The sequence below is a fragment of the Sinocyclocheilus grahami genome, unplaced genomic scaffold (assembly GCF_001515645.1).
Source record: "Sinocyclocheilus grahami isolate Dianchi unplaced genomic scaffold, SAMN03320097.WGS_v1.1 scaffold1384.1, whole genome shotgun sequence".
NCBI classification, from domain to species: Eukaryota; Metazoa; Chordata; class Actinopteri; order Cypriniformes; family Cyprinidae; genus Sinocyclocheilus; species Sinocyclocheilus grahami.
The window spans coordinates 155,911-177,814 of NW_015506563.1; the positions used below are offsets into that span (position 1 = coordinate 155,911).

Genomic DNA, 21,904 nt, shown 5'->3' on the forward strand with positions numbered 1-21,904 from the left:
CAGGAATGGGTTCCCTCACAAGCATGCCTAAAATAGTCTAAACATATCAAAGACAAAATACACGATGACAATAATATACCCAATGACCTGAAGGATCATGTGTGTTCATTCAAAGAAAGGTTTTCCTATTAATTAATTAGCAAAGAAAAGTCCTTCCCTTGTGGATTTTCCTTATGGGCAAGGAAGCGATTTTCTTCACCTAAATTCCAGGAGGTCGTAAACGTATCGGGTGTCAGCATTGCTATGGACCAGGGGCCTGTTCAGCTTCCTGGTGTTACAGAGTATTTGTTAAATCTAGCTAACAAAATATATATTGTGTGTTTGAGTGGTCCAGACGCTACAGCAAAATGAAAATAGAGCAGTGATTAATTAAATGAGATAATACAAAAGTATGTATTTACAATATTTACAACATGACATAAGACAAACTACACAAAACAGGAGGTGGAAGAAGGGACGTGGGCGGTGCTAAAGAAAAAAACAATAACAAAACCAAATGAAGTCTAACTTTCAGATAAACCCTATCTAACCTAACCAACAAATAATAAAAAGAAAAGTCTTCGGTGTCCGTGGCTAACCCTAACCTAACCCTAACCCTAACCCTAACCCTAACCCTAACTAGCCTACGCTGCCTAACCAAAAGTACAAGAAGTGGCACTTGGCCCTAACCTAATGTACTAGACAGAGGCAGATCCTACGTAACATTCTTACCTGTCCGCTTCTTCCAAGCCTCGTAATAAATATTGTGTAAATGCTGATGAAATATGTCACATTACATCGAGGTGAACGGACATATAGGATGATGTGGAATATACAAATAAAACAAGCGGCACAAACAAAAGGGTACATGCGAGTTAGGGGGCTTTCACACTAGCACTTTTGGTGCGCACCCAGGTTCGTGAACTAGGGCTGTCACGAAATCAGATTTTTCACTACACGATTACCGTGGCATCAAAAATTCACAATAACAATATATTGTGATATCTATATTTATTTATCTATTTTCTTTTTTTGACCAATGAATCACACCACTGCACACAATAGGAACAATTACACTAAACAGACTAAAATGCTAACTGTTTTTTAGTTTAGCACAGTGTCAACGTAAGATAACTTATGACAATAACTACATATTTTTACTCCAAAATTGCATTATAGCATTTGAAATAACTTCCTTCTGTGAACTGATTTCTATGTTATAGTATTCTATACAGTGATAAAGGCTATATCAATTAGCATTGCAAGATAAACATTCATTATCCATAGGAAAATACCTGAAATGGCTTGAAGAACGCAGAAAAACCATATACTGTTGTAATCGTGTGCTGATTCTCATTATGTTTCATCGTACAAAACATTTCTTTCTGCACTTAATTCAGCTACAGTGACAGCTGGATGTCTTTGTCCGTATAAGGGATTTCCTGGAAAGTCATTTGTTTCATTAATCCTATGAGTCTCGCTTGTGGACTGTCTGCGTGAGGGCGCCCTCCGGTGTCGAGTATGAATGAAACCAATCACACGTGAGAATTTAACACTCCATAATGCCGCTGGCGCTAGATTATTATGTGTCATATTATCATATGTGTACTATTAATTTTTAAATATCACAAATACCAGCGACACCCCTGATTAACACGATAACGATAATTCATTATTCAAATATCACGATTATCGTCAATATCGGTATATCGCGACACCCCTAATATGAACACTGTTTTCCAAACTTGGGTGCACGAGTCCGCTTAAAAGGGGTGGTCTGGGGTACGGTTCAAGTCATAGTTATGTATAGGTAGATTCCTCATTAGCGACTGTTTCTGTGGGCCACTAGGGGGAGCAATCGAACTCAGGTTCGGACCAGGCAATCGAACCAAGTGTGAAAGCACCCTTAGACAAGATGTGTTTGACAGAATAGCATCAAAGAAAACAAACAGCATGAGGGGCTGGCAAGTGGTCTGGTGTGCTCTTTTATCTGGGGTGGTCTTTTCCAATTGGTGACAAAAGGATGGATGATGTCAGCAGCTGATAATGATTGACAGGTGACAGGACCAATGACCGGCATCTAATAAAGCGAAAGTAAACAAGAAAAGCGAAGACAGAGAAACACACAGCACAGCACAGCACAGCACGAACACGTTAACACCCCCACCCATAAGAACAAACATATATGACAATATTGTTTGTTAAAACCCCCAAAACAAAACCACAGCACAAACCAGAGCTCAACAAAGCACACCTAGAAAGAGCATCAGCTACTACATTTTCTGCTCGTTTCTTGTGGCAAATTTCCAAATTATAGTTTTGTACGATCAGAGCTGATTTTGATTGTTCATACGAGAGAGGAGAACTAACGGATTGTGATCTGTAGTGACAGGAAGTGAACTAGAACCTATGTAAACTTCAAAATATTGTAGTGCCAACAGTAATGCAAGAGCTTCCTTTTCAATGGTTGAATAGTTAAAATCCAATGACTTATGCATTTGAGCCGATACGGCGAGGGGACCGAGCAGTAATACCGCTACAGGTGGAAGAAGTTATAGTGAACCTGCTGGTTCGGGATGAAGAGTGGGTCAGAAACAATTTGTGGTGTAAGTGTGGATGGGGTACGCTGATGCCGAATGAGTCAGAGTCCATCTGCTGTCTGGAGGCCGATCTGGACCATGTATTGCCTGGTCACTACTGCATCACCATGGTGCATACATTTAACATACTATGCCGGGAGGTGGACGTGTTGGAGGTGGTGATGCTTTCTCTTAAAGATGTCCGAGTGGAAATACTGGAGCATCCTGTTAACAGCAGGTAAGCTAATTGTATTCGCAGGTGAACGTAAAATGTGTTACATACCACTACTGATGAAGGAGCCAGAGTAATGCAAATATGTCTGAAAGGTCTGACATAACAATAAAGATGCCACATGAACCATATTGTATGAAGTGTGCAAATATCACACATTTTTTCCTCACTAGTGTCCATTATTTACATCAGTGTATAATGCAGTTCTATTCTACACAACATTAGCAATATCTACCTGACTTGCACTAATGCACAGTGTGGCACACTAAAAATCTTTGCACAGTGTTTACTCAGCAAATAGTCCATGATAGTTGTGGTTATATATTTAGTATGTATTTTTAATATTCAAGTTAGTCTTTATTATTAGTATATGTGTTTGGTTTATTGGTTTATTTATCTATTTATTTTATTATATTTCTTTATTTTACCTCATTCACACACACACTCGCACTAGTTGCTGTGCTTGTTGCTAGTAATAGATAAACTCATAACAGTTACCTAGCTGACCAATAGAGGGCCCCAAAAAATAGGTGAACAAAATTAAGTCAGGTCAAATAAATGCAAATGCAAAATGATAAAAAGATGATGGCATAGAAGATTATGGAATTGGGGATTATCCAACGTATGGAGTCCGGATTGGTAAACGTGGAGCCACGGTAAGAAATATTTATTTTGCAGTTTGCATCGGCTTTGATCCCTGACTGTCTCCAGAATCAAATGATCTCAAGATCTCAAGAATCAAATGTACAGTATGTTGTGGAATGACGAACGAGTGTTTATACTGGTTGTGGTTTATTTTAATATCTGACAGTCATTTTGGCAACATATTTTATAGCTAATGATGGACATTTAGAGACAGTGGGATTGTGTCTGAATGTATGTGAGGATGGGACACCAGGTGATCAGTTCTGCTGTTCGGAATGAGAAGTGTTCACTGGGAAAAAGGCACTCATATAGACATTTGTTATGGACAAACTGGATGTCTTAGTCCGTTCAGGCCTTTTTGTTCTCCGTTTAAGTGGCAGTTTATGGAAATGAACTCTTTTGCTCTTTGCCTTAACGCTGTAAAAGTCATTTGTACAGCCAGGAGCAATACAATAGTGTCTGATGTTTTGTCTTCTGATGTGGCTTGTGGTATTTGGCTTTCCAGTTTCCATCGGTCCGTCCACTGCTTCTACTATATCTGTTTACCTTAGGCAACACTACCGAGCCCGAGACGCCACACGCTTTATCAAAATGTCGTGCTGCACAATATTTTTGTGGAAACTGTGATGCATTTTATTTTTCAGGATTCACAGATGAACAGAAAGTTCAAAAGAACAGCATTTATTTGAAATAGAAATCTTTTGTAACATTATGCGTAGGGTTGGGTACCGAAACCCGGTACCAATATGGCGCCAGTACCTATTTTGGTAACGGTACGGTTCGCTTGGAACCCCAACCGAGGTGGTACTAAAAGAAGTACCAGGTACCAGGTACTGTACCCAGTGGAAAACCCCCCAAAAGTGAACCGAACCGTGCCGAGCCGTACCATGCAGTGGAAAAGCGCCATATGTAACCGGTATGTACTAGAACCGAATCCGAACGCAGATTTCGGTTCCATGCCCGAGCGCTGGATTGAGATATGTGTCCTCTGGTTCTCCGAAACGGACGTAAGAAGCATCATCACCGGCACCGCACGAGAAAGATAATTCCCCGACTGAGAAAACGCACGTAAACTCAAGTCGGAAAGCTCTAATAATACAAATCGAGAGTGTCCATGTTGTTTTCACATTCCAACTTAAAGCACAACTCGGCAAACGAGAGCATCGAGGAGCGCGTGAATGCAGTAATCACACTTGCTCTGATGGCAGCAGCTTCTGTTAACTAAGCTAAACATGCTTAAACTAAAACGCCTAAAGCTAAACCTCCCTTGTGTTCACATTTCTAAACCTGTTGTCCAACACAAGAGAACATTATAACCTTCTTACTCCACAACACCAGTCACATGCTTCCTTCTGTGATCTGATGAGGCTTCTCGTCACAGAACGAGACAGAAGATATGCTCCATACGCTACTTTAAGAAGAATACATCGATTAGCGATGGATTATAAATATACTTAATTATGATGAACATACCAGAGATGGCTTGAATAACACGGATAAACTATATTGTTGCAGTCGAGTGTTGATTGTCTTTGTTCGATCAATCAAACGTGTATATGCTCGGTTTACTCGGTTACAGTGATACTAGCATGTCTTTGTGCATATGAGGGATTTCCTGGAGGGTGTGAGCTCTGTGCTTCTGTGGCTGGATGTGTGGATTCTCTGTGCGAGAGCGCCCTCTGGTGTGCAGTATGAATGAAACAGACAGCATGTGTTTATAGTGCTACAAGTGTTTATAGAAATATCCACGTGTTCCTTCATTTTTTACTTTCTCTTAATCGTTGTAAATAAAAGATGCTGGGAATATTGCTTTTACTGATAATCAGTTTTTTCTTTCACATCTGTTTTTTTTTCTTCAAAATTTGATTGATTTATTTATATTTATATATTTATCTTTTTGTTATTTAAAGTGATTTTGGTAAAAAGGCATCATCCTACAGGAAGTGACGTCATCGTTTGATGGCAAACAATCACACAGACACCTCACTTTCTTCTGTGGAACATAAAAGAAGATATTCTGAAGAATGTGGGTCACCAAACAGTTGCTGGTAGCCATTGACGTCCATAGAGGGGGAAAACCAAAGCCAGTAGGGACCATCAGCTATTTGGAGAAATTCTTCAAAATACTGTCTCTTGTGTTTAACAGCAGGAAGAAGCTCATGCAGGTTTGGAACAAATTAAGGGTGAATAAATGATGACCGCATGATCATTTTTGGGTGCACTGTCCCTTTAAGACTTCTTGCAGGCTTCCTGAGACAGACTATCATATAAGTTGTCTTCTGATTGGTTTGTCAGCCTGTTTATTTATTATTATTATTATTATTATTTTATTGCATTACAACACGCTGCATAAATGAGAAACATTTGACCCGAGCGCAGTGTCACGTGACTCGGCCAGTACGTGGTGACGCACCGTGATCGCGAGTCACGTGACGCGCTGTGCGTACGCGGCGGAGTTGGTAGTGAAGATGGCGGACGAGGAGGCCGAGCAGGAGCGCGGCGAGCGGGGCGACCCTTCCAGCGCTTTAAACGCGCTCACGACGCGACTGGAAGACATAGCAGCGGCTCTGAAAAACAGCCAGGACTCTCCCGACGAGCGAGCGTCACAGTATTGCTACGAGTTCTGTCAGGTGAGCGCGGATTGTCCCGTAATGCTGCCTGTGGCACAGCACCGCTCCGCTGCAGGCGTAAACACTCGCCTCCCCGACGCTGCTGCAGGAGACCCGCTGAGGCGGACCGAGGTGCTGCCGAGCTATGCTAGCGCGTCTCTAGAGGCTAGTCAGGCGAGTGTGCGGCTCCGGTGCTGCTGTGTGCGTCGCGCAGGACTGTAAACAAGCACGCAGCGCCGTCATCTGTCACTCTGCTCCGCCTTATCAATAACTCCGCTATCTCACATCATGTTACTAGCTGCACATATCGCCACAACCTCTCACGTGCTGCACAGGAGTGTCCCTCTGACCCTCAATAAACTCACTCTTTCATCATCATCATCATGATCTATAATGCTATGCGGTGATCTTGTAATCTGACACTTGACCTGCCTCTGAGTGTCATCACCAGGATGCTCTGCACACCACTTAACCTCACACTCGATGAAGCACATTCTGCTTCTCAACTATTAGAATCATACCTATAACTATAACTATGCTTTACCCAGCTCGGCTGCTTTGCAGACTAGAAACCTTCAGGATTGAGGTGAAGGATTGTCTGTAGTGATGTGTTGCAGAGCATTACTGATCGGTTTGGCTTTCTCGAGCCGCTTAACTGAGACGATCACAAGTCAGTCTTGCGGTTTAACAACCTCTAATGCTATTTTTCATCCACAGATCCAATCCTGATGCATGATACATTGTGCATGTTGGCCAATACCCATCCAATATCAGTGTCTGCTATCCTAATTACACACTACTGCATTATCAATGAGCTTGTCACAAGGATCACATTTTGATCAATTATTAGTCGTACTGTAATGATGATTAATGGCATAATTGTCTTCATTATTCACTACTAATTTCACTTTTGGTGTAAGATCAGACAAGAGTCTTTCATATATGTGTCCCTGCAGCACAGAAGCAGTGTTGAGTCGCTGGTCAAGAGTACGCAGATCATTATAATAATAAAATGCTTTTTTTATCAGAGTTTTTGAAAAAGAAACCAAGAAATATGATTGTTTCTAGTAACTATTTGTGCTGTGTGAGCTGGAGCTGAGGAGTAAATGAACCACAGTAAACTGGAGCGCTTTGGAGTGAGTTACTGAACCCAGCGCCTGCTATATGAGATGCATCAGATAACATAAAAGTAATATTGACATGGGCATGTGTGCTCGTTGCAGACGCTGGTGGAGTATGCCAGTCTGTGGAGGATTGAGGAGGAGCCGTTACCAGTTCTGGAGGTTTACATCATTGCACTGCTGAGCTTTGCACAGGCGTCTCCGCACCTTTCCACCCAGTGTGAAGCGGTGCCAGTCCTGCTCGAGCGGCTCTCACTGTAAGTGTGCACCTAGGTGTGCTAGTAATTCACTTCAAAACTCACTATTTTTTACTTTGAGTTTAATTTGATGAGTATTTGGTGCCTTTCATCCTGTAGGAGTTGTGCAGAGTTGCTGCTTTCTCTGCCCCGGAATATCCCAGATGCATTGTGGGACAGGTTCAGGTCATCTGTCCAGGTAAATTTACCAGGCTGGAGTTCTTAGATGCTTAGGGCTGGGTATCGTTTTACAAAGTTTCAATATTGATACCGATACCTCGACTGTGATGCCGGTTCCTGAATGATACTTTTTTTCGAAACCAATTTTATGAAATCTGTTTTAACAAGATTATTTTACACATTAAAAAACTTTTTCAGTCTGTTGAGGTTTTTACAGAAATTGTAAGACTGACCTCCTGAGCCACTGCACGAAGGAGCAAAATGTAACCGACACAATAAATCAGTGCAAATAGTTAAAAACCAAAATAATGTGTCTTCCGCGATCGCTGTTCTGACTCAGAGGAGCTCATTCGCTGCTCACCTGTCAATCATATCACACGTTCATAACCCGCCCCGTCTCCAACGACGAGCGTGCATTACACTTCCGCGTTCAGTTCTGTACATAAGAAACCCAGAAAGACATTTCTACGGATGAAACATGAACCTAATAAAATACTCGATTACGACAGTATATAATTTTTATGTGATTTTAATGAGTTCTGCCTGTTTTCATAACAATACAGTGTGTTTACATGAGAAATGCCAAGCAGGTGTAGCGATTAGCTTGATATAAAAGGCTACAAATAACATTTCTGCAACATTATATGACTAAAACCCTCATTAGATCACAATCGGAAGTTATTACAAACACTCAGTGGCGCTTTAAAGTGAGTTTTGAGTGAAAGCGTAGTATAAATCTTAGAAATTGTCTTGTGTAGCATGATGCTACATTGTGCATGAATGGTCACATAATACCATTGACCAGATTAACCTCTTTAGTGAAATTTGGTACCGAAAGACAAGACATTTTTTGATACTACAGTGGTATCGAGGCGATTCGGTCGGTGCCTAAAAAGTATCAAACTCCATACCCAGCCCTATAGAAACTAGTGTTTGCATTGGTCAGCTTTGTTGTCTTCTACAGCAGTGTTGTCAAAGGTACCAATGTCGGTACCAGTCAGCACTGAAATTGTAAAAATGTGACACTACCAGCATTTCCCGTGAGCTTTTAGAGCGGATTCTCATTCAGCTCTCATACCTGCAAACTAGTCGCTTTTCGGCGAAATTTGCCGTTTTGAATCAAAATATGTCATTTATATGAATCGTCTAGATCCGAAAAGTTTCATATTAAAAAAATTATTGCATTTTTCACACCATTTTTAACTTGTATGTTCAAAAATATTTAAAACATTAATCTTAAAAAATTATTTATGCATTTGAAATTTTGTGGTGTAAATGCATTTATGACACCTCAACTTCATTTGTCTGTAAATACATCTAATGCCACTTCAGATGCAGCTTCTGTTTCCTCTGCAGTGAAAATATGGAGTTTGTTGATAGTGTGCGCACTCTGTGAACATTAAAATTAGCAAAAATAAATTACTCCACTGCTCACAAAGAGAAGTATGAACACCGATGACAACAGAGTTGCACTGTCCAAAAAGTTTGTGGTATAAATGTGCTGTTTTTTTTTTAATTTTAAGCATATATTGTCTTTTTCCTTTATTTTGTTGTTGGAGTGCACCAGAACGCTTCATTCACATGGTAAATTCTCAAAACCTTTCTTCTGGGGTGGGATGCCCCCAGACCCCCCAACAAAGGTCATATTCCTTTGTCATATTGTGAGTTTGCAGGTATGAGCTCTGATTGGCCATTCGCTTACACAGATACACACGGGAGCGTTTGATCGCCGCGTCTATCTGCGGATGCCTGATATATCTGCTCATAGACGGATCCGGCTTTCAAACACTCCCGTCTGTATCTGTGTAAGCACGTGAACACAATGGCCAATCAGAGCTCAAAGTGCTAGCGGGAAATGCACATTTTTGAAATTTCAGTACTGACCGGTATCGACATCTGTACTTTTGACAACACTATTCTACAGTAATGGACCGTATTAGTTCTAAAGATGTCCTTAGTCCATAACTTGATAGTCAACAACAAATGAGACGCATGCTGTTTGCAGTGCAGGTTGTGTTTTCCACTGTTTTATTTTGTGTGCTGTCATGTCCGTGTAGATTGCCCATCCTCTGGTACAGGAGAAGAGAATCAGCAATCTGATGATCCTCTCCACCATCGCACGAGAGCAAGGGGTCTGGAGCAATCCTACATTGCAGGGCATTCTCACGAACCACATGCCACCGCAAGAGAAAGGTGCTGCTCGTTATCCTCAGAGCTTTTTGAGAACCTATAAAGTAACGTTTCTCTCTTCGTCAAATATGACCTGACAACAGAACTGACATTTTGGTAGAGTTAACCTGACAATCTGTATTACACAAGCATCAAAAAGTGTTTATTTTCTCTCTAGTCCGTGAGTTCCTCACTCTGGAAGGACAAACACTGCTGCGGATGCGAGTGAAGCACCTGATCAAAGAGAGCCGTGTAGATCAGGCTGCGTCGCTGGCCAAGGCCTGTGCTGAGCTCTCTGAATTTGAGGAGAAGGGACACTTTAAGCAGATGTTCCTGGCTTGTTTGTGCACTGCTGCTCCGCAGGATGTTGTAATGCAAGAGGTAAGACAGTGTTTATTGAGAATATATACTTCTATGTCTGCATCTCACCACTTCCGTTCAGATTTAGTAGTTATGAAAGTATTGGGCTATATTCTAAAGCTTAAATCTAACTACAACTTATTTAAATGGTGTGAATTCAAGCTTGATTGTTGTCTTAAGGCCTTTGGAAGTACATTTTCACTTCAGCAGACACACAAAATAGGGTCTACATCTGCGACTTCTTTCCCTACCTTTTCAGCTCTCAAGAGTGGACTGTCGTGATGCTTTAGAGATGATTTGCAACCTTGAGGCTGACGGTGACGAGAAAGCTGCGTTTACGTTGTGTTCTGGTTTTTTGACCCGTCAGATTCTTCAAGAGGACTCCTACTGTGCTTGGCAAGTCACAAACGTTACCAATGCCAGAAAATCGATGTAGAATTAAGAAATGACAAAGAAGAGTTTGCTGCAGATATGATAAATATATTTTCTACAGGTGGTAATTTAACGTGTTGTTTTTCATTTCTTAATAATTTGACAGATGTCATGTGTTCTCTGGCAGGGAGTTGACTCTGTTCTGGGGGAAGCTGCTCAAACGATTAGAGTCTTCAGAGCAAGGCTTTTTGGACAGATGCCGTCAGATGTCATTTCTGTCTAAAACTGTGTTCCACCTGCTCTTTTTCATTAAAGTCATCCAGTCAGAGGTGAGCCTTATCTTTTTCTCACTTCATGCAGTTAGTTTTAAACATGATACTAGTACTAATTATTCCTTTTCCAAATCACTAGATGGACAAAGCTGGACTTTCGACTTGCGTTGAGCTCTGTATACGAGCTCTGCGGTTGGAGTCGTGCGAAGGAAGCACCAAGGCCACAGTCTGCAAAACCATTTCCTGCCTCTTGCCCTCGGACCTGGAGGTCAAAAGGGCCTGCCAGCTGACAGAGTTTCTCCTGGAGCCAACCGTGGACTCCTACTATGCAGTGGAAACTCTTTACAATGAGCCAGACCAGAAGCTAGACGAGGAAGATCTACCAGTACCGAACTCGCTGCGCTGTGAGCTCCTTTTAGTCCTTAAAACCCAGTGGCCTTTTGATCCTGAGTTCTGGAACTGGAAGGCATTAAAACGCCACTGTTTAGGTCTTATGGGGGAGGAGGCCTCAATTGTGTCCTCCATTGATGAACTGAACGACGGTGACCCTGAGGGCTTAGGCGGAGAGACCAGCATATTTAGTGAGGAGTTCAAGGAAGTCTCACAGCGTTTTGTGGATGCAACAAATGAACTAAATGAAATAGCAGATCAGAGGCAGAAGAACAAAGAGTTGAAAAAGTTGAGAGAAAAAGGTTTTGTCTCAGCTAGGTTTAGAAATTGGCAAGCTTACATGCAGTACTGTGTTTTATGCGATAAGGAGTTTCTTGGTCACCGAATAGTGCGTCATGCGCAGACTCACTTCAAAGATGGACGCTACACCTGCCCGATATGCATAGAGACATTCGAAACGAGAGAGACTCTTGAACCACATGTTGCATCGCATGTGAAACTTTCATGCAAAGAGCGTCTCGCTGCAATGAAGACTAGCAAGCAGTTAGCCAACCCCAAAACAGCGGCCCCTGTCATAGCTGCCCTGAAAGCTAAAAGCAGTGAAAATCAGGTGCGTAAGACCAAGACAAAAAATAACTCTGGTGGGCAGTCGAATAAACTTAGCAATGGAGATGCAAATGACTCTGAGTGCTTAGATTTCAAGGGTGGCTGTGAAGGGAATGTTTGTCCGGTCCATAGCTGCAGGAGGGGATTTAAATATTTCCGTAATCTCGTTGCCCATGTGAAAGATCATGGCGACAACGAAGAAGCAAAGCGCTTCCTTGAAATGCAGAGCACAAAAGTGGTGTGCCAGTATTGCCGTCGTCAGTTTGTCAGTGTCGATCACCTAAACGATCACCTCCAGATGCACTGTGGCACCAAACCATACATTTGCATACAGCTTAATTGCAAAGCCAGCTTTGACTCCAATACCGAACTTATTGTACATAAGAAAAACCACCCGGTCTTCAAGGCTAAGTGTATGTTTCCGGGTTGCGGCAAGATTTTTCATGAAACCTACAAACTGTATGACCATGAGGCACAGCATTACAAAACATTTACCTGCAAAGCACCAGACTGTGGTAAAGTGTTTCATTCACAGTCTGAGTTAGACCTCCATGCAGAGGGCCATGTCACAAAAGTGGAAGGCCAGTGCACTGACAGTCAAAGTGTTCAACCAGCAGAGCCTCATCCAGACCACTCAGATCCAAACGATCAGGGCTGTGCTCAGATTGGCTCTCTCTCTGTCACCCATCTGAATGATAATGGCACAGGCTCTCCGGTGGATCATCCATCTAGCATGGTGATAGTAAAGCATTCTGTTGAAAATATGCTAAATAGCGCTTTTGCGGTTTCTGATCAAGAGTGTGTCCATTCTGGGACAAGTAAACCTGAGCAACAACACATCCATCAGCATATCCCCCAGATCAATGACCACCTGGGCCAGTCAGCCGTGGGCACTCACATGCCTCACCTAAATCAGCATAGACCAGAAGAATCTCTTCTGGAGGCCTTTATGAGTGATTCAGATCCCATGCCGTCTACATCTTCATACCATAGTGTATTGGAGGACTTTCTGCCTGTCCCACCATCTGACGGTCAGCTGCAGACAGTTGATTCAAGTGCTACTCCATTATACAACAATAACAATGAACTATTTGGGCATTATAATCCCAATCCTTTGCCTCCAGTTCAGGCATCATATCAGAGATTGTATAGCAGTAACATGACGACTCCAACACAGGCCTCCCACAATGCTACACCACTTGTCTCGTTGGGTCAGATGCTTCCTCCTGTTTCTCAGACGCTTCCTCTACAAATGGCTTCCGTACCTAATAATGGGCAAGTATTGGAGAACAAATCAGTGAAACCGGTAGACACGAACATTGCCCAAGTGGTAAAAGACAAAGAGAGACACAAATGCCCACATGAATCATGTACTCGAGACTATAGCTCTTACAGAAGTGTTACTAAGCACATGAGGGCTGTTCATCCCGATTTTTACACGCAGTGGAAACTAGCAAGGAAGAACAATGCGGTGGTCAAGTCCACACTCAGATCTGTTTCTGTTAATGGAAGCCACAATTCAGTTGTCAAACCACAACACCAGCTGGGCCAGAGAGTCCCTGGGCCCAGTGTTCAGACACAGAATCCCCTTGTCCAGCCTCCTCTCTACCCAAACAACTGTACGAACCCCAACTATCCTTCTGTCTCCTCTCACGTCACTGCTTCCCCAGGGCATATCCGAACCAATGAAATGGACAATATATTGGATCCCATTGTTCTCTCTCAACTTGGAAATGGCACAAATCAGCCTCAAATAGCAGCAGACCATTTGTGGGACCCCAGGAACAATTCAGTACTCCAACAACAGACATGTCATTCTCAGTCAGTGACCCAAAACATGAACACGCTTCCTAGCAGTCATTTTACTCATGTGAATGCAGCTTCTAGTGACAATGCACAGCAGAGAGTAATGAGCTATACTACTTTACAACCGCATAATAATCCTAATGTTAACCCAGCACCAGCTCAAGTAGACAGTGTTCAGACACTCAATGGCACCTCAGGTGACAGTCTGCATTCACTCGGCAATCTCATTCCTCCTCAACAAGTCATGAATCCTAATGTGGCCGTTAATTCTGTAGCAGAGACAAATCTGGGATCTGCTCAAATGTCTGTGTTGCCCTCTTACACTGACAATTTGAACAATTCAGTTCCCAGGGATTCTCCAGCAGATTACCTGCAGCAAACAAACAACGAATCGTTCTCTGCAGTGAAGTTGGAGAGATCTGGAGAGACGTCTTTAGGTTTACCGCTTCCTAACAATGAAATTCCTCCATCAAACGGGAGTTCTCCAAGTTCTCAGAGTAACACTGGAAATGTGTCAAATGATGGGGGCAAAAAAAAAGTTAAGAGAAGCAGAAGAACAAAATGGCCTGCCATCATTAAAGATGGCAAGTTCATTTGCCGCAGGTGTTTTAGAGAATTCCAGAGTCCCAAATCTCTGGGAGGACATTTATCTAAGCGGGCTTATTGCAAGTCATTTGATGAAGCTGACCTGACAGCAGACCTCCCCAGCTCATTTCTTGATCTTCTTAACTCACCTCATCCAACATCGTCTTCATATGTGAACCTGCCACAGCCTAAGGGACCTCTTGATCCAAAATTATTCCCGAATGTCACTTTTCCCCAAGCCAATGGTACCTACACTAGCAATGACAAACATACGGGAGGAGTGTTGAAGCAAAGCCCGTCAAATCTGTGTGAGAGCTCTGGACAAGAACTGCAGACGGTTTCAAACCTGTGTGGTCCATATGCTCAGAGCAGTCGTATGTCAGAAACTAGTGTCATACAGCACACTGGTAGTGTCAAACTTCAGCTACAAGCAAGTTATTCTGATATGTCTGACCCGCTGTATAATGAGAGTGTCCATGATCCTCTTCTTTCTCAGTTGTTGGCTGATGACCAATCTACGTCCAGCCTGAACAGTGGTTTTTCAGATCATGTCAGTCAAATTCTTCAAGCTGAAACTTCAAACAAAATGAAAGAGATCAAGGAAAAAACACCCAACAGCAATGCAAGTGACTTATCAAATGATGGACTTCTGGCAGCCATGGCAAGCCTTGCTCAAAACCTGGTGTCTGAAAAGAGTGTCAAAGAAAGACTACGTGAACAGATATTAGCTGGAGACCTTCACAAAAAAAGCAGCTTGCCTTGTGGATCGAGTGTCGACAGTTCCTGCTCACAAATGTCTGTTGCAAGTCCCGTCAGTGGGGATCCACAGCGTATCTCAAACTTTATTCAGAATGCATCTCAAAGTGAGGCGCAACCTGCGGGAAACATAGCCGAAGTCTCTGTTGAGTCAGTTTCGCAATTGGATGACGTGAGCCCAGATGATGGCCTAATTCGCACTATTTCATCCGTGTTTTCAGGAAGTGCTGGCAATGATCAGCCCAACCATACACCCATAACCAGAGAGGATGAAGTGTTGGAAATCCAAAAAGCTCTTGAGAAGCTTGACCTAGACAGAGAAATCAGTGAAGTCACCAGAACAGTGGCTAGTCCTGTGGTGAATGATGAACAGCTTAATAAGCCAGAGTCCAAAGATTTGCCCGTTGAGTTACCAAGTTATGTGAAACCATTTGCATGTGACAAAAATGGTTGTAATTACAGCGCCATGACAAAAGATGCTCTTTTTAAACACCTCGTCAAGCTGCACAATTACACAGATGACATGCTTACTCAAATGAAAGACCAGTTTAATGTTGCCCCTTTCAGCTGTCAAAAATGTTCCAAGTCCTTCACACGCAACTCCAACCTCAAAGCACATTATTTGACGGTTCACAACTTTTCACAGGAAGACATAAAGAAGATGAAAATTAAGTCTCGGTCCAATCACAGGCTCCCGGGGAGTGATAGAGGAAGCCCTTGTCCAGTGCCAGAAATCCCCAATTCAGTTAAAAACACTCAACTTGTGAATGCACGTCAACAGCAGAAACATGTTAAATGTGCATCAGACTCTATTAAAAAAGATCATGTCAAAATATCACGGTGCATCACTCCATCGCTTGTCAAGCAATCGTCTTTTGTGTCTCAAGGTAAAAGTCTTGCAATGGGAACTACGACAGTAACTCCGCAAAATCAGATGCCATTTCAGCCATCAGTGATTGTGTCTGGCTGTTCTTCAGTGACTCCAAAAATGGATCAGAATGCAAAAGGATGGTTTTCCACAAAGTCCCCAGATTCTGGTCCGACCCATGTGTCCCCATTAAAAGAGATTCTACCCATAGCCCCTTTTCCCCAGAATCCTTCAGCCCCAGTACAAACACAAAATCAGTCCTTGGACAAAAGGCCCAAACCTCCTAGCAAGCCTCGAGTGGCAAAGCCAAGAGAATCTCCCAAAAAATCTAAAGAGAAAAAATCGGAGGCTGATGACATTTTTAGCCCTTACAGACCTTACCGTTGTGTTCACCAGGGCTGTGTGGCAGCTTTTACAATTCAACACAATTTGATCCTACATTATAAAGCCGTGCACCAGTCTGAGTTGCCTAAATTTGAGGTCAACAGTCAAGATGAACAGAATGAAGAGGAGGCTGAGGACAAGGATAGAAATGAAGAGAGTGACGACAAGCTGGACATGGACATTAAGGAGGTGGATGAGTTCAGGTGTCAGGTCAAAGACTGTTCTTGCATTTTTCAGTCAGTTCCAGACTTGCTCCAGCACTACCTTCAACTCCACAAATTAACCCTTGAGAAAGCAGGTGCCATAATGTGCAGCATCAACCTAGGCAGGTTTCAGTGCGATCAACCGGACTGCTCAGAGACATTCACTGCTTTCTGGAAATATATCGGCCATGTGGATCAAGAGCATAAAGAAACCCAGCTCTCAAAAGTCGACCCCGTGGAAGGGATGTTCAGATGCCCGATGGAAGGATGTGAATGCGCATACAGCACACGGTCAAATCTACTGCGACACACCATGAAGAAACACCAAGACGTGTACAAACGGCTGCTCATGAACCCACGGGAAGGCAAGAGTGGGGTCAAACTCGGTCGTCCCAGAAAGTATGAAACTGACATTGTCGAGAAAGAGAACAGAGAAACTAACAAGAAACCCATTAAGAAAGAAGCAGTTAAAAAGAGAAAAGTCAATAAAAATAACTGGACCAAATATGGGAAACCCCTTTTGAAAACGCAGGAAGAAGCTTCTGCCATGTGCACCAAACGCTTGCAACTGCAGTATGCTTGTATGATAAAGGGTTGTGAAACGGTGACCGGTTCAGAGCGAAATATAATGAAACATTATCTTCAGCATGGACTCCCAAAACAGTACCTGGAAGAACAGAGGAGCAACTTCATATACTGTAAAAAGTTACCCCGATCCAGATACAAGCGCATCGCTTCCAGAAGCGACGACACGGATAATTCAGCGGAGAGCTCCATCGAGACGACTGAGAATGAGGAAGTCGCTGAGCCTGGCCAGAGTGAGTCCGAGTTCTCCAAGCCTACTTCTGAGAAAGAAAGCACAGAGGATGCCGATCTGTCCGACGGAAAGCCTTCTACAGACACTTGCTCTGAGATATCTGTGGTAGTTAAGAGACGTAGAGGACGTCCACGCAAGGGGGAGAGAGTATCGGACAAGCCCTTAGGACCTAAAAGGTTGACAAGACTTAGAACCGCAAGGAGTTCTGCAGTCAGTTACGTGGACTTGAACTCTGACTCCACGTCCTCCAGCACTACCATGGCACAGGAAGATGCCTCTGGTCAAAATACACCACTGAGTTCATTCAAGCCCATGGGATTTGAGGTGTCCTTTCTTCAGTTTCTGCAGGAATCGAAGACGTCCCAGAAGAGGAAAGCTACGGTACCCTTGAACGGAAATGCATGCAAAAAAATGACCAAAGCATTCAGTGCTTTCCACCTGAAGACTGCGACGGTCGTATGCAAAAGATCTGATGCCCAATTGCATTCGAGAGAAGTCCTGCAACTTGTTGAATTTAAGAATCCCCAGAAGTTGACCTCGCTCAGCAACGTCACCTTTGAGGTGCAAAAGGTTTTTTCGTGTGTCTATGAAATTCTTCTCAAGCAGCTTCATGAAATGCGACCCACAGTGATCCTTCAAAAAGAGGATTAATGTACAGACCCTTGTGTCATGTTGTCTGAACTCAGGATAAGGTTGATAGATAACTTACTGCAAACCAGTGCCCAATCATTAGTTGTACGTGGTAGTTGATCTCTAGCTGGAGTTGAATGCTGAATGATTGTTGCTTGTCAAGGAGCAGTGGGATGTTTGATGATCCGGAAAACACTACACACCCCACTATCTTAAAGGTCCCTAGTGCGATGTTTATTACTTAACAGAACTGTGTATGTTAAGCTCACTTTATAGTTGCAGTAGATGATGAAATACCTCTAAAGCATGTATGTCCTTATAAAGCTGTTCAGCACATTTCTGTTGCCTTTGGAGTTGATTTTTTCTTTTTGAGTGTTGGATAGACTAGTAATTTTTAATATTCCATTGGACATTTTTCTATCCAGCTGAAAGTGAACCATTATCAATTCTGATGTTATGTAGTGCTGTGTATAATTAGTAACTGTTTTGGTCTCGTTTACCTTGTAAATCTGAAATTTGTCAATAATGTTGTGTGTGTGTGGCTCTTTGATCAAACACTGCCACCAGCAGTCTGTATGTTAATCAATAGCAACAAATTTAATACAGCTTGCATTTTGTTACTCTATGTTGGTCTCATCCTTACGTGCACAAGACTTTAAAAGTTCAGCATAGTAAATGTTTTATTGAAATTCTAAAACTGCTATGGGATCGAACATACGATTAGCTCAGTATAAACACAGTTATACCATATATGCATGGAAACAAAAGTAGTTTAGTATCTATTGACATTGACTGTATATGTCAGGCCATAGTGGTAAATGCTTTTAAAGTTGTAGAGTCATTTCGTTTTTCTTTCAGTTCTCAAGCCACTTAGTTTTTAATAACACACTGACCCCTGTCAGATAACCAAGACGGATATTTATTTTAGACATGTAAAAATAATCACTGAAAATAAAGTCCTCATAAGTACAGTTAGTTCCACTTTATATTAGGTGTCTTTAACTACTATGTACTTGCATCAAAAGTCATGAATGGTTTGGTACAATGTACTTATGTTCATGTTGAATTGCAAAACACTTTAGCTGCTATTGAGGTGGAATACAGTTAAAGTTTGGGGCATGGTTAGGGTGGGTTAGTGGTTAGCGGTGTAATTATAGGTGTAACTACAGAAAGGTGTTTTTAAATGTAAGTACAATGTGAAAACTTGTATGCACACAATAAGTGCATTGTATCAAATGATTAATTTAAAAGTACATAGTAGTTAGAGACACTTAATATAAAGTGGGTCCTTACAATTTAACCAAGTGGTTTTCATCTGGTTTTGTAATTGGACAGCACCGCAATTATTTATCAAACAAAAATAAATATTGCAATGAGCTTCACAGGCCCAACAATATGCTAAATGATCAACATGACTGTCTGAATAAGGAAATTGACATTGGTTTAGTAATAGTCAATAGTTTCATATTCTCAGCACAAAACATACTGTGGTTGACAAACTTATCCTCATTTCAAATGAACCTGTATTTAATGTCATCTGGGTTGTATTTTGGTATATTGTGTAGTTTTGTTGATGGTTTGTGAGGATGAGGGCATGTTGAGGTCTAATTTGACTACAGTATAACAAAAGATATGAGAAGGGTTTGCTCTTCCCCTTTGAAAGTTCCTACATCTGTGTGCTCTGCTAACATAGCTCTACGTGACTGTAGTTTGTTATTTGCACTTGTTCTTGTGATTCCTTGCTGTCTGTCTTCACTGAGCCATCAGCGGAGAAGAACTGGTGTAGCATGCATGAAAAAGCCCAAGTGTTCACGCAGCAGCAAGCTTTGGGCTTTCCTTTGCAACCAGCGCAGAATGAAGGCCTTCGTCTTTAGACATGGCTAGCGACGGCGGTGAGCCGAGAGTGAGCGTGGATGGAGGCCGACCGCTTCTTTCATGCACTGGAGCGTACCTCTTACTGAAGCACTTCCAGCACTGCTTCGATATGATATACATCATCTCCACCACATTCAGTGCAATGCACAGGATAGACGTACAGCCCATGATATAAAGGAAGATTTTCTTCTCTGTGGCTTTTGCGATGTAGCAGTCCACCGTGTTGGGACAGGGGCTCTCGTTGCACCGGAGCAAGCGGGGAACGTGGAAGCCGCTGTACAGGAAGAAGAAAGCCAGCAGAGTGGCCACCTCGAAGGACGTCTTGAGGATGAGGCTCATGATGTAGGTGAAGAACAGCCCTCCGTCGATGCTGCCTTTATCCTGGTACAGCTTCCTCTTGTACTTGCTCTCTCTGTGCTCCCTGTAAGCCACATGCAGAGCCACCAGCAGCGACGGGGTGGACACCATGATCAGCTGAATGGCCCATAACCGCACTTGAGAGATGGGGAAGAAGCGGTCGAAGCAAACCTGCTCGCAGCCCGGCTGCTGTGTGTTGCAGACGAAGTCTTTGAACTCGTCCTTCCACACCTGCTCGGCGGCGGCGACGTACACCAGGATGCGAAACACGAAGAGGATGGAGAGCCAGACCCGCCCGACGACAGTCGAGTACTTGTTTACCCCGCTTAACACATTCTCCAGGAATCCCCAGTTCATGTTTCATCGGGCTGCTGCGGGAGTCAGAAGAAAACCAAGAGTTAAATGCCTTGTAGCATATGTATACTCCTAAAAATAAAGGGTTTCCTTTATAGAGGCTGTTTATTATAGTGGAAAAAGGTTATTTCGATCAGTGGTTCGCAACCACTGACATTTTGCATGTTTACTTAATCAAACACACCCGTTTCTGCTCTTGGATTCTCCACTAAGAAAAACTGGTAACCTGAATCGAGTGTTTGATTAAGGAGACACTGTGCAAAATGTGCAGCGTTGAGGGCTCCAGGCTTTAGATGATTAAAATGTTGTTCACAGTAAGAAAAAATGGTTCTTTTAAAGACTGAAAGCTTCTCTGGGGAACCGAAATGGTTTCTTCTGTGGCATCGCTATGAAAACCTTCTTTTGGAGCCTTTATTTTTAAGAGCGTAACATTGACATGCTGGATGTTTAATGTAACGTTCACTTAAAGGAACGCCACTATTTTTGAAAATAGGCTCATTTTCCAACTCCCCTAGAGTTAAACAGTAGAGTTTTACCATTTTCGAATCATCATTTGAGCGAGATGCTAACGGTCTAATCAGATTCAATGATCTATGCTAAGCTGCAGCTAAAAGTGCTACCGCCAGACCCGGAGATCGACTGAATGGATTCGAGCACAGTACAACTCAACTTAGTGCTGGGCGGTATACCGGTTCATACCGAATACCGGTGTCGTGTTTAAGCAGTGGCACTCTTTAGACTGGTATACTTATAATCCATAATCATCTATCAAGATCTTTTTCAGAGCATTCTCAAATCTATATTTCAGAATCAGAATGAGCTTTATTGTCAAGTGTGCACAAACACATGAAGATCTGTTTTTGTGAGACACTTCTCTTAAGAAAGGCAAAGAAATGTTAAGTATTTACCTTTCATGTAGTCTGATTCCCTTCTGCTCGGCGTGGTCTCTGGCTGCTGCTGACAGACTGGAAATGCACCGAGAGCAGCGTCTCTCTGCTATTTGATAGTCAAACACACCTGGTGGAAGTGCCACACCTGTTTGGTTACTATGGCAGGACTCCTATGTCACTGGAAACGCTCTGCTCTGAACCGGCTGACAGGACGGTGTTTTGGTGTGTTTGCTGATTGCACGAGGTGTTGTGAGCCTCATAGCCTGTAGTGTTAGCAGTGTAAACAGTCGTGCATGTTGAGTTCGGTGGAAACGGCTCCGATGCACCCACTCGTGCCCTTGACAGACGCATACAGTCTCCATGGTCACGGATGAACAGCAGACACTCCATACACAAACCCTCAGCCAATGCTGCCAGTCTGCATGTTCAGTTTTCATGGAAAACCATGTCAGGAGAATCACATTTTGATATACTTGTGAAAACGTTCTGTAAGTCAGACCTTCCTGTGCTGTGGGTTTGTCTTTGGCAGTAGCTCTGATGCAGATTACTGAGGGTTACTGTAGACATATGCAAGTAAACCTGTAGATGTGTGTAACCCAATAGGTTATGTATGCAGTTTTAATGACAAA

At 42.7% G+C, this 21,904-nt stretch overlaps 2 protein-coding genes across 2 annotated transcripts; one reads left to right on the forward strand and one right to left on the reverse strand.

The window, feature by feature from the left end:
• The first annotated feature begins 5,895 nt into the window (after positions 1-5,895).
• On the forward strand, positions 5,896-19,015 carry LOC107569824 (zinc finger protein 292-like). Its single transcript, XM_016255980.1, has 8 exons — positions 5,896-6,065; positions 7,268-7,422; positions 7,522-7,600; positions 9,639-9,774; positions 9,929-10,131; positions 10,370-10,506; positions 10,670-10,811; positions 10,894-19,015. Exons 1-8 carry the CDS (start codon positions 5,904-5,906, stop codon positions 17,818-17,820), a joined length of 7,941 nt encoding a protein of 2,646 aa, XP_016111466.1. The 5' UTR covers positions 5,896-5,903; the 3' UTR covers positions 17,821-19,015.
• Positions 19,016-19,044: 29 nt separating this feature from the next.
• Positions 19,045-21,400, reverse strand: LOC107569825 (gap junction beta-7 protein-like). Its single transcript, XM_016255981.1, has 2 exons — positions 21,294-21,400; positions 19,045-20,402 (listed from the first exon to the last, which is right to left on the reverse strand). Exon 2 carries the CDS (start codon positions 20,386-20,388, stop codon positions 19,609-19,611), a length of 780 nt encoding a protein of 259 aa, XP_016111467.1. The 5' UTR covers positions 20,389-20,402; positions 21,294-21,400; the 3' UTR covers positions 19,045-19,608.
• Between the last annotated feature and the right edge of the window lie 504 nt (positions 21,401-21,904).